The following is a 20,682-nucleotide window of genomic DNA, read 5'->3' as shown; positions in this document are numbered from 1 at the left end:
ATTTTCTTTAAAAAAATCCATTCTTATTCGCTGTTGACTGTATAAGAGTAGGGAGACGTACTGTCTGCCACAGCCCTGCACCATTAACAAGTAAAAGAGCTGAGACGATCCACATGCATAGTTCACGCCCCACAGTCAATAGACACTCAATGTTTCATCCAGTTTCTGCACTCAGTGCTGTGATTTCGTGTTGCTGAACTGAGTGCAGCAAACCAAACATCTTAATCCTTATTTACTCGCGCCTGTCATTGAAAGTTCTCTCCAGAAGCGAGTGACTCTGGTGCTTCCAACAAACAATACGACGTGATGCCCACACACACAAACACACAAGGCATCATATTTTACGCGCTATTCTTATACTGTAAATGACATGATTGCAAACGGGACATCTAAAACCTTATTTACTCACGCCTGTCACTGAAACTTCTCTCCAGACGCGAGTGACTCCTTTAAGCTTTTGCAAACAGTGCGCACGACGGCCACACACAAACACACGGGACTGTGTGTGTGTGTGTGTGTATGTATACACACACCTAAAGGATTATTAGGAACACCTGTTCAATTTCTCTTTAATGCAATTATCTAATCAACCAATCACATGGCAGTTGCTTCAATGCATTTAGGGGTGAGGTTCTGGTCAGGACAATCTCCTGAACTCCAAACTGAATGTCAGAATGGGAAATAAAGGTGATTTAAGCAATTTTGAGCATTGCATGGTTGTTGGTGCCAGACGGGCCGGTCTGAGTATTTCACAATCTGCTCAGTTACTGGGATTTTCACGCACAACCATTTCTAGGGTTAACAAAGAATGATGTGAAAAGTGAAAAACATCCAGTATGCAGCGGTCCTGTGGGTGAAAATGCCTTGTTGATGCTAGAGGTCAGAGGAGAATGAGCCGACTGATTCAAGCTGATAGAAGAGCAACTTTGACTGAAATAACCACTCGTTACAAACGAGGTATGCAGCAGAGCATTTGTGAAGCCACAACACAACACAGGTTGTGCCTTGAGGCTGATGGGCTACAACAGCAGAAGACCCCACTGGGTACCACTCATCTCCACTACAAATAAGAAAAGAGACTACAATTTGCACGAGCTCACCAAAATTGACTGGAAAAATGTTGCCTGGTCTGATGAGTCTCAATAACTGTTGAGAGACATTCAGATGGTTGAGTCAGAATTTGGTGTAAACAGAATGAGAACATGGATCCATCATGCCTTATTACCACTGGGCAGGCTGCTGGTGGTGGTGTAATGATGTGGGGGATGTTTTCTTGGCACGCTTTAGGCCGCTTATTGCCAATTGGGAATCTTTAAATGCCACGGCCTACTTGACCATTGTTTCTGACCATGTCCATCCTTTTATGACCACCATGTACCCATCATCTGATGGCTACTTCCAGCAGGATAATGCACCATGTCACAAAGCTCGAATCATTTCAAATTGGTTTCTTGAACATGACAATGAGTTCACTGTACTAAAATGGCCCCCACAGTCACCAGATCTCATCCCAATAGAGCATCTTGGGATGTGGTGGAACGAGAACTTCACGCCCTGGATGTGCATCCCACAAATCTCCATCAACTGCAAGATGCTATCCTATCAATATGAGCCAACATTTCTAAAGAATGCTTTCAGCACCTTGTTGAATCAATGCCACATAGAATTAATGCAGTTCTGAAGGCGAAAGGGGGTCAAACACAGTATTAGTATGGTGTTCCTAATAATCCTTTAGGTGAGTGTATAATGTGTGTGTTTATATAGGTATACAGAAATGACCCTCAAAATGTGCCTTGACCCTTATTTGTTTGGATTATATTTTTAGCTATAATTGAAATGAACCACAAAACAAAAAAAAGTAAATTTCTTTCTTTGAGTTTCCTCTCACCTTCCTGCCTGAAAGGCTCATTATGCAAGTTAATTCATTCATTTAATTCATAAACCATACAGGAGTCCACAGGAAATGATTTGCGACTGGTCTTGTTCAGAAAGCAGCATTTCGCACCAACAAAGCAAACTCTGACGTCAAACAAATGTGGCTCCCCAACATATGCTTTAACGTGAATACAACCCTAAACTTACGTCACTTGTTTTTTTTTAATGGATGGTAAGAAACACGTGACCAAGCCTTGCTGTCCTTCACTGTGTTTTATTGGTATTTCTAATGGGCAATGAATCATACGTCTGTCTGGTGGAAAAGAATGTAAAATAATCCAGATTTCTGCCGGGGGTCAGGGTTACAGGCAAAGTGTCTTGCATCCATTTCAGTTTAGCAGAAATTGACGTTGGTGTACATAGATGCACATGCATGTGTATCTGGAGTGTTAGCTTGCCGACGATGGAAATGTTATCAAGAGATTCATCCATGCATAAATGGAGAGCGAGTCTTTGAGTGCAAACATCAGTCACGTTTCCATTGACGTCAACGTTTGTTTAGCACCTGCGTGTGCGTGTCAGTGAGGTTGGCACATAGGGCAGCGCTCGAGGAGGGATGAGTCAGTCAGTTGTGCCGAGATAATGACATTGAACGGAAACGACTTTTAGACAAGGATTTCAGCAGCGTGCTGGTCGTGGTCAGGCTGGTAACGTCTACAGCAACAGTGACAATGGATATGCCATCCCTACAAAAACACCCATAGCCCAACACTCTCAACACAACCCGCCATTTCTGCAGTTCTGCAGTTTTGTTTTCTAAAGCAAGCGTCATTTTTGATGACTTATATGTAGGGTATATTAATATATGTTTTATATTATAAATTATCATATTCATGTTTACAGACATGAATGAAGCCTCAAATCATGAAGCAGATTGAGCAAGTGTGTGGTGTTTTTTTCATCTTAGCAAATGGGTGGATATTTTTCCTAGCATACAGTAATAAAGGCAAAAAAATCAAACCGCTTTACTGAAAATAAGTAATGCTGCATTTGAGATCATGTCAGAGGTGGGAATATTCCAGTTTCAATATCCTACCTCCAACTTTGATGCGTTTTAGTCCTGTCACACACTTCAGGCCGCATTAAAGGGGAAATTTCATGATCTTTTTTAACATTTAAGTACTATAATTGGATCCTCAGTGCTTCTATCAACCTAGTAAATGTTAGCATGTGAAAAAAACAGGTAATTGAAATTTGGCTCCTCTTGTGATGTCAGAAGGGCATAATACCACCCCTTAATTTTAACATAATAAATTATCTATATAGTATTTTAAAGCTTAAACTTCACATATGCGGAACACCAGATTAATTTTACATCTTAAAGTTTTGTGAAATGTCACCTTTAAAGAGCATCAAAACTGTGTGTATTGTATCAAACAAAAGACTGCGTTTGATATCAGTTGGTGCTTTGAAAATACATAAAATTTTGTTCTTGGGTTAATCCCACCTCAAACTCAGAAATAATGTATAGAACAGTATTTAAAGGGACATTTTACTTTTTTGAAAATAGGCTCATTTTATTGTTTTACTGAAATCCATTCAGTCGATCTCCGGGTCTGGCGCTAGCACTTTTAGCATAGCTTAGCATAATCCATTGAATCTGATGAGACCATTTTGCATTGCACTCAAATATGACCAAAGAGTTTCGATTTTTTCCTATTTAAAACGTGGCTCATCTGTAGTTACATCGTGTACTAAGACCGACGGACAATTATGCTTATTCTGGCATAATAATCAAGGACTTTGCTACCGCAACATGGCTGAAGGAGGCGCAATGATATTACTCAACGCCCGAAAATAGTCCCCTGCTTGGTAGCTTTCAATAGAGAAATTGCAACTTTTAATATTCTGTCGGTCCTTAGGAAATGATGTAACTACAGAAGAGTCAACATTTAAATAGGAAAAATATTGAAACTCTTTGGTCATATTTGAATGCGATGTTCATGGTCTAATCAGATTCAATGGATTATGCTAAGCTATGTAAAAAATGGTACAGCCAGACCCGGAGATCAGCTGAATGGATTCCAAAACATTAAAATCTAAAGTTTAAAAAAAGTGGAGTGTTACTTTAAATGCCATTTTATCTGAAAGACATGAGCCCTTTTCACACAGACATTCCGGAAAATACAAGGAAAATGCATCCTGGATTTTTCCAGGATCGTTAGATTTTTTGTTCATTCACACTGCCATGATTACCCGGCATCTGATGGTCCCAGAAAGACACGTGACCTGTTGAAAGTCCCGCCCTCTCATCTACGCAGCGTCTGAAGTTTGGATATTATTTATTATTTCTCTCTCCAGAAACCTCTCGCGTGCATTTTTGTTTATGATAAGAATATAAAGGAGCGCGTGAATGCACAGTTCTATGCTGGTGAATGATCACCATGATCTCCCTGATCTCTGCTTTGATACAGTTTTCAGACATTTCTCATCGTGATTGTTTATATGCAATTAAACCCGCATTTTGAGATATATCTTGTTGGGATGATGCGCGGGTATTTTCGTTTATTATAGCTCAAATGAGCACGTGACGCGATATTCTTTTATGCTGCTGAATGATCTCCGTTTCAATGCAGTAAGTGACGAGCTAACTTACCTGATATCTGCATCAGTCCAGTTTGCTGACATTTCTCGTCGTAAATGTTGTAAATCCCTCATTTTAAAGAGTTGAACCAACTTCATGTTGCCAACTTCACTACGACACGCCCATTACGGCATTGTTTCGGCTTCTTGTCCACACAGAGGGTTTTCCATGTATCTGACTAGGTCCTCTTTCCGGCAACGATCCCAGAAGATATACGGGACGTGTTTGTGTTCACACAGATGCTTGTCTGGCAATTTTATGGGTATTTTCTGGGACCAAAGGTCTGTGTGAATGGGGTTATGGAGGGGTCTTTTGACCCCCTGGATCCCTAGCAACAGCCCATCTAAAATACCTTATCAACCACAATGTCTTGGCAACCGTCCATAACAGCCCAATATTTTAACATCAGATCAGATGAACTGATTGAACTCGGCACTGAGAGGATCTCACAAAACCTCAGACCTGGAAAGGAGAAACGATCCTGTTATTCAAGGACTGGAATAGGGATATTTTTCAGGTAGATCTCCCCATTCCTGGACAACTCGATGGAATAGTTGGAATAATAATGGATATTTTCCCTGTGTGTGTGTGTGTGTCTGTGCGAATAAAACAGCCAGATTCCTCTGGAATGCATGTGCGTGCAAGCGTGTGTGTGTTAACCTTATTATCTTTTACATTTAGGCTGTAACTGTTGTTTTTATTTAGTTGAATGTTTTTTTTAAATGGGTGTTCCACAAATCAATAAATGTAATCAAGTTCTTTTATGCTTATATCCATAAAGTATTGTAGTTAAGTGTTGTTTGGTACATGCATACAGTAAATATACATACACATCTGTTCATATATCAGTCAATATTCAGACATTTACAGGTAAATATATTTCACGTAATGATGCACTGCACATATAAACATTAATGTTAGTTTAAATGAAAGGGTACAGACGTTTACAGTTCATCGTGGCTTTAGACTGTACTTTTCTTTTCTCCTACATTTCCAGTAAGAGTATTTTGAGGTTTGTTCTTTCTGTAGTCTGTGTATGGTCTCGGACAAATTCGGTCAGTGCTCTTCTGTGGACATATGGCAGGTTGGCAGGTGAACGTCTGCTGTGGAACTAAATATTAAATGACATAAAATTACCCCTGGCTGCAGAGCCGAAGGGAAAAAGCCGAACGGTTTTTGACTCGGAGTTCAGTCCGTGGTGAGTCAGGCCCCCAGGAGAGTAATGGAGAAGAAAATAACTTCACCGCTTGTATATTTAGGCATAAATTGTTTTGAATAAAGCGAGTTTGTGTTTATCTGCTGTTCTGTGTAACTTGACTCATTAACACATGTTTTTTAACATTCTGGCCCAAGATCAGCCAATTACTCAAAAATCGCTGCTGAAAACATGAAAGCGGCCCAGTTTAAATCTGGATCTGCAGATTACCCCGCAAATGACTTTGACGTCAACGTTCAGAATGTAATTTGTTAAAAGATTAGTTCAGCCAAAAAATCACAACTGTCATCATATACTATCTGTATCACTTAAAACTATTTCTGTTGCCTCGTCCAAACAGCTGCAAAACCAAACAAGGACGACTTAATCTTTTGAAGCCAACTGTTAGCTTCGTGTGATGAAGACTCTGAAATGAAAGTCATTTCTCACTGTGACTCTTGCCAGTGTTACTCCCTGTAGCTTACACCAGATACTGAATTCACTTCATTTCAAATACTCATTCCCCTTTACTCTGCAGAATCAATTTTTATTAAAGTATAAACTACCATATATGCACAAAATATTAAGTTGAAGATCATAAAAAGTGAGGATGCAGAAATAAATAAACATGGTCGATCCAATTTTATGTTTAGTCTCATGGCAGATGTCCTTATGTGTCCTTTAGAAACGCACTCCAGTGATCATAAACCACACTGAGTTTTATCATTCAGACACATCACGTGTAGACAAAACTATTTGTAGGCACTAAAAACATTAGCTACATCTCGCCTCATACAATCCCAAATTAATGATAAGCTGTAGGTCGAGCATCAGCCGTCAGTCCGTCACCTGGATAGCAGAAGGTCCGTCAAACCGCTTTGACCACTGGGAGGCGCATCGAGCCCAACCGCAGGGACCGAGTCGAAACATCCGAGGACCTGCTTCGGATCGCCAGATCTCCTCCGGCTTTCCAGAGCTGGAACGTGCCTCTGCGTGCAAATCTGAAACACATTTTTGTGTTTATGCAGACCGTCATATATGACAATCACCCAGCATTTCAATGAAGCTTGACGCTCTTTTGTAGCCACTTCAGAAGACCTAGAAGTTCGCCCAAAGTGCGAGATGTTTCATGCTTGGCACGCGCGTTTTCCTTGTATGCATTTGGAAACGGAAAAGCCAAAGATGGCCCATTAATAGTCGGTGTTGCCTTACAGTGTAGAATTTAGGTTGGCTGCGTGTCAGAAGAAACATTAGACCCCTCTAAGCGTTTCCTGATGCGCAAGTTTTGATGGTTCAGCATCAGTTTTGAAAACAAGCGAAGTCTTTTATCATTTGGAATTGGGTTTGTCGAACTCCCACATGGGTTGTTCTGCTTTGAGCCTTGTCATGCTGCTTCATTTAAAAGTGTAGCTCTATAATACTTGGAGTAACCTTACCAGGTGCGAGACAGCAGGTTTTCAGCAACAATTTTGTGTCCTTAAGCGCAAACGTTGTGTGGTACGGCACATCGAAGTCCAATCCAAACACTAATATGCAGCAGGTTGTCCTTAAAAATGAATCGATCGTGCAAGAGACGCTGAGGCCACCAGGAGCGCTCAGTGGCCTGGTGCTTCACCGCTCACAGCTGTATGGGAGAACGCCAACGAGAAGCCACTTTTAAAGTGACATGTCTGCTTTAGTTTGCCAGAATGCATTTGGTTATGTGGTCTGATGAGACCAAAACTCAGCTTTTTGGCTATGAAACTAAACGACATGTTTGGTGAAAACCAGACGCTGTGCATCTTCAGTGTGAAGCACGCTGGTGGCAACATCGCTGTCGCTGCCACAGCTCCTGAAGAACTTAAAGATTAGAGGGTCCAAATAAAGCCTTGTGAAGTCTGCAAATCATGTGCAACTTGTGAGAACATTTATTTTAAATGAACCCAATGCGACACTGGAACGGCTTAAAAACAACGCTGTTCATGTCCTGATGTGACTGAATAAAGCCAGATGTATGCATGGCCTGATTCGCATGCAACCTAACTTGAGATCTGTCTGTCCACAGCAGGAGTTCCACAGAAGTCCTTGAAAGTGAAGCAAACGTTGTTTACATTATATATGAGCTGATTGCAAAACACTTGAGATTAGATTTTGATTTACTTACCGCCTGTGGTTCAGACTCCTGAACTGGTTCTTTTTAACGTTGGGACCGCTCCATAACTCAGTTGTTAACGATTGGCAAATCCAAAGTCGAACTGACTTGTTTGTAAAGCAATCGTCTCCGAAATGCAGCGAACAAACATAAATTTCCTTGCTGTTCGGGAAAAAGCAAACAGCGTCCACTGTTGTTTAAGACAGGGTTACTTGGAAAGCTGAATATTGTAAATATATGCCGTTATTGATTTTTGAAACATACCAAAGTTGTTGCGTGCAGTGATGCTTCTGACTTCTACCCAAAGAAACAATGCTAATGATGAGCGTCCTCGCTCTCACTCTGATTGACGTGTGGGCGTGCTTTTCTGAGGGAAGTGCCCATAAAAGGATTAAGGGGTCCATGATATGTAACAGTTTACCATGTTCAAAAATCAGAATTCAGAATGCATGAAATAGCATCAACCCCCCACTTTTAGAAGTTAAGACTTGAAGCCAGATTGAAATTTTTCATAAATACAATTTATGTGTTGATCATAAATTAAGTAATGTGTTGATCAGTGTGAAAGTTGTAAATTAAATGAAAACTTTAACAGGGTTTGAAATTTCTTACACAATGTAAACACTGTAAAATACATTTCCATTCCATCAAAATATATTAATTGAAATGTCATGTGTGTTTTGTGCAGGAAGAGTGTTTCCTTAATTTAGAAGCGCCCATTACTCGAGTCTGTGGGTATGACACACCGTTCCCTCATATCTTTGAGCCCTTCTACATCCCAGACAAGTGGAAGTGCTTTGATGCTGTCAAGCGTATGATCAACTACTGAAGCTCAGGTATGGGTTTTTTTTCTTTTTATAAATAAATTAATAAATTATTTTCTGCTGTACTCCTACAGTACCCCTATTGAATGAGTTTTTATTCAGTGAAGCTTTGATGACTTTGGGAAAGCAGGAAAGCAGCCTTTTTAAATAGATGAACAGTTATTTTAGCAAGAACAATTTTCATCATTTAGTCTTATTTCCTTCAAAACCTGTATGGACACAAAAGACAACGCTTTTTAAAAAAAACGCTGGTGGGGAAAGAGTTAAAAGATCTAATTAGACATTGAAAATCAGGGAGTTTTATATTTTTTTGTCCAAGTCATGGAATATCAGGGATTTTTGTTTGTCGATTAAAATTTTGTTTCCATTTATCCAGTTGTTAAATTGTGACGTAAGGAATGCCGTTTCCGGGTCCAGGGCTCCACTGATTTCAAGTAACACTACAATCTAAACAGCCGGTTTTTTACTCATTTCAGGCATCAAAGCTTATTTTTGGTATAAACCACTGATCTATATAAATGACTGGATTGCGAATAGAACGTTTAACGTAACAGCGTGAGGTGAAGCCAGCGCAGAGTTCGGGGGGCCATCTTGGTATACCCAACCGGCAGAGGGCATCTTTGACTTACATTCAAAATCATGATCAAAATTTACCCGCTTTACAGCTTATCAGTTACACAAGATTTATTTTTAGGATAATTAAATTGTTAAATTGTAAATTAACTGTTAAAGAAATAGTTCGGCCAAAAATGATATTAAACCCATGATTTACTCACCCCCAAGCTATCCAAGTTGCATATGTCCATCGTTTTTCAGACAAACACAGTGTCGGATATTTTAGAAAATGTTTTAGATCTTTCAGTTGATTAAATGTAATGTTACGGAGTCCACCCATAGTCCACGACCTTCAAGTCCAAAAAAAGTGCGTCCATCCTTCACAAATTAAATCCAAACGGCTCCAGGATGATAAACAAAGGTCTTCTGAGGGTAATCCGCGCGGTGTTGTTGTAGAAATATCCATATTTAAAACTTTATTAATGTAAATAAATACCTACCGGTAGCGCCGCCATCTTAGACTCCTCTGTATTCAGGAGAGAGTATTAGCGTAGTGTACGCACTTTTCTTAGTGACGGATGACAAATTCGGAGGGCGGGGGCACAAAGCAGCAGCAGAGTAGCCTCCGTAGGCTGCGTAAGCTCTCATCCTGAATGCGAACGCGACTAAGATGGCGGCGCTACCGGAAGGTATTTATTTTCATAAATAAAGTTTTAAATATGGATATTTCTACAACAACTCACCGTTAATGTGAGTGTGTCTGTTGCATTTGTTAATGACACGGGTATAAATAAAGTTTTGTTTGACATTCAGCTACACGGTCAGCGTTATTTCTCTAAATAAGTTTAAGTAACTTGTAATTTTAGATAATTACAAAACCAGGAAATTATTGCATGCACATACGGTACAAAGCATGATTATTTAATTATTTCGATTTCAGAATGAGCACGTTTGTCATGAATACTAAATATGCTGCGATCTGTCCGCTGATCTGATACTGTAATGAAGATGTATGTATTATAACTGTTTAAAAAGCAAAATGTACAAGTTTCAGTAAATAACTATGTACATGCTTAGGACGTTTGCGTTATAATAATGTACAGGGACACTTCAGAAATAAAAACAGAGACTAGTAAAGTGATGTTTTATCATTAAAATCTGAAAATGTCCATTGATTTAATAGAAAGTTTGGGTATACCAACATGGCGGCGCGGTGGCTTCACAAATGTGACGTCATGCGCAATCCAGTCATTTATATAGATCAGTGGTATAAACTCACGGCGTACGCTGTATTATCCAGGCTCATGAAATCCCGGACATACAGTAGGTCATGGTAATTCAGCTTTTTAGTCAGTGAAAGTCGGGCAATTTGATATTTGGCTTAGTTTGTATTACTGTATTTATTGTCAGGAATTTTGTTTGCAAAACTAATCCAGCAGTGCATGTGGTCGTTTTTAAGCACTTGAGCAAACATTTTCCTCTTTTCATTTACAGATGACAGCATTAAGATCATGGACGTCTCCTCTTGATACGTGGACAGACCAGACAACAATAATCTCAACATCACTGTTTAAGTTGCTACTTGTAGATGGGACCACGTTTCCAGACAAGCTGTCATTTTTTGGGGGGAGATTCCAGAGAACATCATAGATCTGTATCTGGAGAATCAACAGGGTTCATGAACATTAACATGCAGACATCAGATGGGTGTTTTGCTGTTGAGTCTAGTCTTTGATTGTCTGTAATATTGCTGTTACATATAGTGTGACCATCTTGGTTTTGTTATTATACTTAATTGGGGGTCTAATAATTAAAGGGCCGGGTTTATGGTGTGATCCAGTGTTTCTCTTTCTAACTGTAGTTTTATAGTGACTTACCATCCCCAAAAAATCTTTGGGTTAATTGAATAAATCTGAATTGATCCGAATCTAAATATGTCTACATTTAAACAGCAGCATCAGTTTGAATGATCTAGAGTCAGGCACATAACACTTTTCACTTAATGTTCACATTTCATTTCAGTAGCATCAAACTTAATCAATGTTATGTTGCACACAGAAATATTGTGTGAAATACTCCATCTGTAATTATATGGAAGTCTGTTTATTGCTGCTAACCAGTGCATTATGGGATAGGCAGTAGACGAACAGACCTTCAGTGCTGATCTGTGGACTTTCTGAAAGATTAATTGCTCCATGAACTCTTTTCGACAGTCCTCTAAAGTCAGGTGAAGTTCAATACCATACAAACAAGAAAGCTCATGACCTACAATTAGTTACATGTTAAAGTTAAAAACATAACTTTGTCAGTTATGTAAGCACATTAACACTGACGAAAACTGCTGCTACTTTGGAGGTTTATACAAGCTGATGTTTAGCTTGATTGTTTCATGTATTAATAAAACAAATTCAAGTTAATACAAGAAAAGCGAAAAATCAACACTTGCAATAAATGCAAAATAAAGCAAAAATGCTAAGACTTTATTTCGATAGTCCACTTTAGACATTTGACTGATTATAAGTAACTTTGCAACTACTTATCAGCCCTCTTTAGAGTTTTACAATGTCTGAAGTGGTGTTTAAGTGTGACCATTAAAATTATGTTGCTGGACAAAATGCAGAAATTTTCATGAAATTGGGTGGAAAAACAACAATGGCACCCAAAGAAAACACACAGAATGTAAAGAAGCAGTCATACGAATAATAATCTCTTGTCTCTACAGTCTCAATAAATTTGGTTTGTGATTTTTCTGTTGTTGTATTATGATTTTTTCGTTTTGAGATGAATTCTTGCTATTATTTATTGGGAGTTCAAATGACATCGTTGTTGTGCAGAAATTGTTTTCATCTTCTCAGAAATGTCTTTTGGTTTTGTAGTTCATCTCTGGTCATGTTTAACATAAACATTCAAGGCCGAACCAGTGAATCTGCTCTGCTGGATTGAATTACACAAAAACACCTTGAGCAGCATGTACGCTTGTTTGGCATTTAATCACGTCAAACTTACAGACATTTCAGTTCTTTACTGTCAGGGAAAAACGAATCATCTACTGTACAGAACATTGTGTAATATCACACGTAACTCATTAGATTTGCTGTAAATGTAGGTTTGTTTGCCCTGGAAAATGACAACTTTATTTCTATGTATGATGATTTTTTCATGGCTGATATTTGATAGCAAGCCACTGAAAGAAGAACCACAAGCATTCATTTTTTCACTTAAAGAAATAATTGATTATTGAAAGTTAATCATGGATTGCTCTTTATTTATATAAAATGAAGTGACATTTGACCGAACAAGTAAAGTTTAGTTCCTGTAACTGGGAACATGAGCTACAGCAACAATCTAATTATTCTTGACTTTTAACATGGGTTAAAAAATAATTTGTTTCCACTATAAAACTCAAAACATACCCGAGCAAAATGAGCATTTATAGACAAGTTTAAATGCTATAAATGCTGTCTCACTGTGAAATCTGTCTTTTGTCTCTTGTGTATGAAGTTTCTTGATAGGCTTACAATGCATCATATGTCACATCTAATAATCTAGGGCCCGATTTCACAGACAAGGCTTAAATCTAGTCTCAGACTAAAATGCATGTTTATCTGAAAATAATTTACCCTAACAAATCTTAAAATATATCAGCGCTATTGTTTTGTCTCAGAATGCACACCAGTAATGTTTTTCTAAGTCTCATTTAAATCTCCTTTTTAACAACAAATTCGAGTTTAAGTTCAAGTCAAGCACATATTTAGTGACTACAAAGACTATTATAGTGACTTTGATAAAATTACCTGATCAAAGCATTATGTTATATATTTACACAGAGATGTTATATAATCTAAATAAACCACCACTTGTATTAAAATAAATGGGAGAAGTTTGAACATCCAGTGTGTCTGCTTTAAAAAAGGAAATCCCACCTTCAACATTAAAGAGCCAATCAGTCTTCATGTTTGAAGACTCCTGTGAGTCCTTTCATTATGTTATATATTTGGGATATGGTTCAGAGCACGTTCACCTGTGAGCTGATCTCCCTTCTCTACTGGTCCTCTTCTTCTAGTCTCACCCCATGGCGTCAATATTTGACGACACTTGACCATGCGTCAATATGTTGACGCGGAGGGTATACCTTTCGCGTCATTTTTTGACGAACTGGGGACTTCAATACTATTAAGTCCGTTGCATTCTCTTTCCTATTTTCTTACCATTTTCGCGTCGGTTTAGGGTTAGATTTACATAATGACATCCCTACCCAAACCTAACTCTAACCCCAACGCCAGGTGACAACTGTTTAATTTCGCGTACCTAACTCTAACCCCAACGCCAGGTGACAACTGTTTAATTTCGCGTACACTGTTTAATTTTGCGTAATCTAACCCTAAACCGACGCGAAAATGGTAAGAAAATAGAAAAGAGAATGCAACGGACGTAATAGTATTGAAGTCCCCAGTTCGTCAAAAAATGACGCGAAAGGTATACCCTCCGCGTCAACATATTGACGCATGGTCAAGTGTCGTCAAATATTGACGCCATGGGGTGAGACTGTGTTACGTATGTTCTGTTCATAGAGGATGAAAGTTGGATTATTTTTATCTGGCCTCTCACCAGTCCCTACCAGCAGCTAATGTTTTCCACAACATACTGTAGACACTCAAACAGTTTTCAACCTACTTTTTTGGCTTTAATTAAACAATTAAGCAAAATCTCATTTTAATTGAAAACTGCTTACCTTACCCTGTAACCTTTAATTTATAATAATATTTGAGCTGTTATGTGTAATTTTGTTGGTAATGTAAGTTTGACTTTATCTCACGTATAGAAAACTAAACACGTAACTTGCAATTTTGTTTCAAGCAGAGATGGCAGAGCAACATATTTAATATTTCTCTGTACTTCATAAACTCAGAGAGGACCGTGACTGCAGCACATCCTCATTTAAACGTCTTTTGGTGCTGCTTTTGAAATTTTGTTATAAATAAGTTATTGTGATTACACCTGTCTGTCTGTTATGGATTTAATCTCTAACAGATGATTTTAGGAACCGTTTTGTGTGGGTTTAGGGATAGGACTGTATTAGTGGCTTAAAATATCTTTTAAATGCTATATTGTTACTAAAATCTTCCTACACATTTTTATCTGTCACGTTGCATAACAAAAAAAATTTTGTATAAAAAGGGGTAGGATGAGGGTGGTTAAATTATCGATAAAATGGTTAAAGAGACATTATACAGCAAACGTTATGGTATGAAAGTACGTCTACTTGGACGCTCAAGCATCTTTTTACATGTACCAAAAATAAAGTGTTGTGTTTTTGAAAGTTACGTTTTAACACTACGTATTAACAGTAAGACTAGAGTGGATAGAGAGTCAACAATTATACAGATTGCAGCTTTAAATGTAAGATTTTTACAAAGGCTAAAACTTTGTTTGTTCAAAACATTGTTTGGAAATCATTTCCAGTATGATTCAGAGTTTGCAAAGAAACAAATTGAAAGATTGAAAAGTTGAAAGCGGCAAGTAACCAAAGGGTGCAGAATATGCCAATAATATGCTGTGCCAAATTACAGAGGGGATACCTCCACATTTGTAGCTGAAGCCGCTCTGGATTGTTTGTACAGTTGTCCACGTTGAATAAATGAACAATATTGTTACAGAGTCTAATTGTTCTTACTTAAAGCCTATATGTAGGCTAGCATTCATCACTGTGCTTCTGCAAACGTTACATTAGGATACGCTAGGATTCGTTTGTTCAACCACAAATTGTGGACGGAGTTTAAAGATAAAATGGCATCTTTCATTTTGGTCATAGTGTAAGTGGAATGTGACCGCTGTAGTGAGGTGGGGACCTGCATTGGGTGGGGCAGCTGAGATGACCTCAGGTTGAGTGTAGGTTCAAACATCCGTCCACTGACACTGTATCATTACTGACTTTAACATATTACTCTACATCAGTACACAAATACTCTACAATACTGACTGAGGTCAATCTGATAGACAGGATAGTGTCAGTCCCGAGGATATTGCTTCTTTTTGGGGAGGTAGCGGGGCATGTCTCACATTACAGTTAAATAATTTTCACAAGTTAGAGAAGTGCTGATTTGTTTCATAGGTGTTGATTATTTTTTCTGTAAAACGCAAACCTAACCTTTTAAATGTCTTAAAAATAGGCCCCAAATCAAAGTTTTTGGTATCAGTGGTATAAGCACAAAATTTGACTTCGGTCCTTTGAATTATTTGAAAATAATACAAACCTGTGGTGTTATGGCAATTACCACTTTGGGTGTGCATTATTTTTGTTAAATTCAACGGCATGTCGTCAATTATTCCTTATATAACCATTAATCCTTTAAACTAACATACTACACACTATTATTTCAATAATGCATTACAACAATACATAGTAGCTACACTTTAGCTATTCGAACTGAAGTAATTTACTGGTTATTTATTTCTCTTGTTATCAGAAAAAATCTACTCTAAAAGTCTACCGGAAGTTAAGTTTGGGCGACAAAAGCTGTTTGTGTTATTGCTGCTGAAACCGTCTATATATCACGTTTACACCTAAAGGATTATTAGGAACACCATAATACTGTGTTTGACCTCCTTTCGCCTTCTGCCTTAATTCTACGTGGCATTGATTCAAGAAGGTGCTGAAAGCATTCTTTAGAAATGTTGGCTCATATTGATAGGATAGCATCTTGTAGTTGATGGAGATTTGTGGGATGCACATCCAGGGCATGAAGTTCCCGTTCCACCACATCCCAAAGATGCTCTATTGGGTGGAGATCTGGTGACTGTGGGGGCCATTTTAGTACAGTGAACTCATTGTCATGTTCAAGAAACCAATTTGAAATGATTCGAGCTTTGTGACATGGTGCATTATCCTACTGGAAGTAGCCATCAGAGGATGGGTACATGGTGGTCATAAAGGGATGGACATGGTCAGAAACAATGCTCAGGTAGGCTGTGGCATTGAAACGATGCCCAATTGGCACTAACAGGGCTAAAGTGTGCCAAGAAAACATCCCCCACACCATTACACCACCAGCAGCAGCCTGAACAGTGGTAACAAGGTAAGATGGATCCATGTTCTCATTCTGTTTACGCCAAATTCTGACTCAACCATCTGAATGTCTCAACAGAAATCAAGACTCATCAGACCAGGCAACATTTTCAGTCTCAACTGTCCAATTTTGGTGAGCTTGTGAAATTTCTAGCCTCTTTTTCCTATTTGTAGTGGAGATGATTGGTACCCGGTGGTGTCTTCTGCTGTTGTAGCCCATCCACCTCAAGGTTTTGCGTGTTGTGGCTTCACAAATGCTTTGCTGCATACCTCGGTTGTAACGAGTGGTTATTTCAGTCAAAGTTGCTCTTCTATCAGCTTGAATCCGTCGGCCCATTCTCCTCTGATCTCTAGCATCAACAAGGCATTTTCGCCCACAGGACTGCTGCATACTGGATGTTTTTCCCTTTTCACACCATTCTTTGTAAACCCTAGAAATGGTTGTGCGAGAAAATCCCAGTAACTGAGCAGATTGTGAAATACTCAGACCGGCCCGTCTGGCACCAACAACCATGCCACGTTCAAAATTGCTTAAATCACCTTTCTTTCCCATTCTGACATTCAGTTTGGAGTTCAGGAGATTGTCTTGACCAGGACCACACCCCTAAATGCATTAAAGCAACTGCCATGTGATTGGTTGATTATAATAATTAATTATAATTATATAATTAATAATTAATTTTATTATATTAATAATATAATAATTATAATAATAATTGCATAAATGAGAAATTGAACAGGTGTTCCTGATAATCCTTTAAGTGAGTGTATATGCAATATATAACACATAGCATATGCTTAGGTAATAAATAGTTCATCCAAAATATAAAGTAAAGTAAAGATATTTTAAAGTAAAATATCATTGCTTGACTCCAGCATGTTAACTCTAATACTGAAATACCAACCAACCAAAAGGAAGTGTGATTAAATGAAATCGAGCGAGGACATTATGAATGATCATCAAACATGCACGTAACTCCCGGTCTCTTGAATTAAAACGTTTGATTTAACTTGTGAATCAAAAAGCCTTATGAGTCAAAACATCCACCTTTGTTGTTCATTAAAAAGACTTTGATTCTGATCGAGGCTGGTTCTCATATAAAATATAAAAACAAGGTCATTTAACTGTAAGAGCGTAGATGAAACTGAAAAGTTTATCTCTCATATGAGCTCTGCACTGATACTGATGTACATTATGACTGTATACACTATACTTTGCCAAATATCTGTATGGATTTTTGAGATAACGGCATATACTTTAATGGGTTTCTTTTCAATCAACCAACAAATTTGGATGGGGACACCCAATGGATTGGTTTTGCTATAGTACCACATATAGTACCCTGTGTGGTATTAATCAGATTGTGTTTGTTAAGATTGTGTTTTGTGACTACATTTTAGAATACAAAGATCCAGGTTCACTTGCAATGAAAAGTCCAATTTAAACCATGCTTTTATGTGCAGTCCATGTGCATGAGCAGTACAGCATTTTTAATAGAGCAAGCAAACTGCACCCATGGATCTGTTTCATAAACGAGGCACATCTGATGAATTCACTGGAACAGAGAACGGCTGGAGATGAGTGTTACAGATGTGAAGCATGTATTTGAACTGTGTCTGCGTGTACGCCCAGTCATTTTGTTTCACCATATACCTGCCACTACAGAGCTGAAATTTAATAGCATGCATTGGCAAAACAGATTTCACTGACTGTATCCCAGTCAACACACACACAATCTCTAAACCAAACTAATCCAGTCTATCAGAGTTTGTTGAGATCACACTGATAATTTGGGCTTGTTTTATTCTAACCTGTAAATAAATAAAAATCTTTACAGAATAATTTTAACTTATTCTGCGCTTTTCTAAGTCACTATAATAATAATACAATAATGACACCTTTATACAAAGGTAACTTAAAAAGTCTGATTTGCTCATTGACAGCAAATAATAATTATGAATATACAAAATCAAACAAGGCTACATAGCAGAAGTGCATTGACCTCAGTGGCTGATGTTCATCATGGCCTCTTACACACTGCAAAACTCATCATATGTCTGTATGGAATAAGACTCACTCCTGAAAATGCAATGATTGACAGAGGTAACCATGTCAACGTATTGTGTGCTTATCATTCACAGCTTGGACCAAAGTAATATTATGGCGTTATGTGTTGTACGCAGTTGTGAGGTTGCTCCACAAAGCGCTGTCTTGCAATGTTGCCAGGTCCTCATCTTTTTTGTACTTACATACTGTTGTGGTGATAAACTGTTTATGGCTTTTGGCTCATGAAGCGATCAAGTTTTTGGTGTTATTAAAGTGCCCAATATTTTGAACTTTGAGGGAAAGCATTTGGATATATTTCTGTTATTATTGGATTTTTTGTTAGCTTTTTTTTGTGCAAAATCTGGCAACACTAGAAAGCCAACGCTTGTGCCCCTGTCATTTGTGACTTTTCCACCTTCTAGGCATTCATTTTTTCAGAATAAGATCTGTCATGTCCATGATGCATGTTTTAATACTTTTATCAACAACAAGTTGTTCAGTTCGGTTACTGTATGTTCACACTATGCAGAGTTTCTGTAAATGCGGTTGTCACTACCTGCATTTTGCAGGAGTAGGATGCGGTTGTCAGTCCCTAACATGACTGAAGTGTGTGTGTACAGAACAGGATTAAGCATTAAAGGTTGACAACCGATTATGCAGTGTCTGGCTGTGAGGTGTCAGCATGACTCCACATTGCACCTCATTCACCTCAACACTAAACTCATGTGAAGAGTCCTTACATACATGTGACACTCATTGATTGACAGTGATGATTTATGTAGTGCTTCAGAAAGTGGAGACGGGCTGGAAAATTCAGTTTGGAGTTCATTTTCCTGGAGCCACTTTTTGTTTAGGGTTTTTGAGTCAAACTTGGTGGACTTTTAAGTAAACTAAAAAGTGAAAGGGTGAAAAATGACTTCACTTTCTGGACTCCTCTGGACAAAGATGGTTTTAAATTTCTTTCACTAAAACATGATCTTGTACACTCTAAAAATATTGGGTTGTTTTAACCCATGGTTGGGTAAATATTGGGTAAAACCAACCAGTGGGTTAAACAAAATTATGCTGGGTTTTTTCACCCAAGCATAGGTTGGTTCTGTTCAACATTTACAACAAAGCAACCCAATTTATTGTAAGTGTACTGTGGTCTACTCAGTTTGGAAAAACAAGGTAAAAACAGCATGCCCATGTCCTTGCCTTAATATTGTGTATGAGTAACTGAATTAAAAAAATACCAATCAGCTTCCCAAAAATAATTGCCTGACAAATTCGGCAGTGAGCAAGCCACAAGAAAAGCGGCCAGGAAACAACTCAAAGACGAGGAAGACTATTACTGCAAAGGTCATCTGTCAAGGTTACAGTTTAGTTTATCCCACCTGAGACTCTGGGATAGACTCCAAACCTCCCGTGACACTGGAGAGAAGTGAGTTCGGAAAATCTTTTATGGGATGGGATATTTTATTGAAATAGGAATCTGTAGTGATATTCACATGGTTGGGTGTGTGCTGTATGACAAACACAGATGATTGGATGATGTTGGATGTGCATGGGCAGATGGGGCACAGGTGTGAGGGCATAAGTAAGCCAGTAAACCTTGAGAGGAGCATCCAAAGATGTGGCTGGAAATAAAGAAGAGAAGTATAAGTAGTTCCACAATTGTATTGGTTAAATTGTATTTTACGATGTGCACCTCATGAACTCAGAAAGTGATTTATTTATTCATTTATTCATTGATGATGTTATTAATGTTTTTTTAAATATTGTGATTTATGTTGCGTACTATCAATTGATTTTTCTATATGTGTGTTTTAAATAATTTGAAAAACAAAGTGTAGATTGTACTGACTGGAAATGCACTGCAAAAAAAAAAAAAAAAAAACGGGTCTTATAGACAGAAACTAAACTGTTATCAGATATGCAATGTAAACTTGCATATTTCTAAATTAAACAAGATACAGAAGAAATGTACAGTATGATGTCCAGTAAAAAGCGCTCTTTAAGTGTTTCAGGGGAAGAGCTAAAAATAAAAGTGCTTGGGAACAGCAGCCAACAAGCAAACTTATATTGCAGTAACTTTATAGAGCGCTTCGGTTTGTAGTCCTGAACCCCAGAAAAAATGCATTTGCAAGCTGTTTCCCAATGTAAAAACATAATTTATAAGATCTGTTAACATTAATTGAATACAACTTTCCTGCCATGTTCTACAGCATAAATTAAATACATTCGTACCTCAAATATGAAATTTTAACTTCAAATGATGCCAACCACAGACCGTATTAAATCGAAAACTGCTATCCTAAAACCCCATTATACATTTCTGAGGGAACCCTTGACAGGGAACTAAC

The 20,682-nt window shown here is 38.1% G+C and overlaps 1 protein-coding gene across 1 annotated transcript in view; it reads left to right on the top strand.

Annotated features, from left to right (window-relative positions):
* The window catches only part of bckdhb (branched chain keto acid dehydrogenase E1 subunit beta), a 70,482-nt gene extending 58,510 nt beyond the window's left edge, over window positions 1-11,972 (top strand). The window contains exons 10-11 of the mRNA XM_065246378.2: window positions 8,534-8,681; window positions 10,719-11,972. Coding sequence (XP_065102450.1) covers window positions 8,534-8,674 — 141 coding nt within the window. The 3' untranslated portion in view covers window positions 8,675-8,681; window positions 10,719-11,972. The remainder of the gene's footprint in view (window positions 1-8,533; window positions 8,682-10,718) is intronic.
* The last annotated feature ends 8,710 nt before the right edge of the window (window positions 11,973-20,682 follow it).

The sequence above is a fragment of the Paramisgurnus dabryanus genome, chromosome 13 (genome assembly GCF_030506205.2).
Source record: "Paramisgurnus dabryanus chromosome 13, PD_genome_1.1, whole genome shotgun sequence".
In the NCBI taxonomy this organism is placed as follows: Eukaryota; Metazoa; Chordata; class Actinopteri; order Cypriniformes; family Cobitidae; genus Paramisgurnus; species Paramisgurnus dabryanus.
The sequence above is the reverse complement of the archived record's forward strand: the minus strand, read 5'-3'. Positions and strand labels throughout refer to the sequence as shown.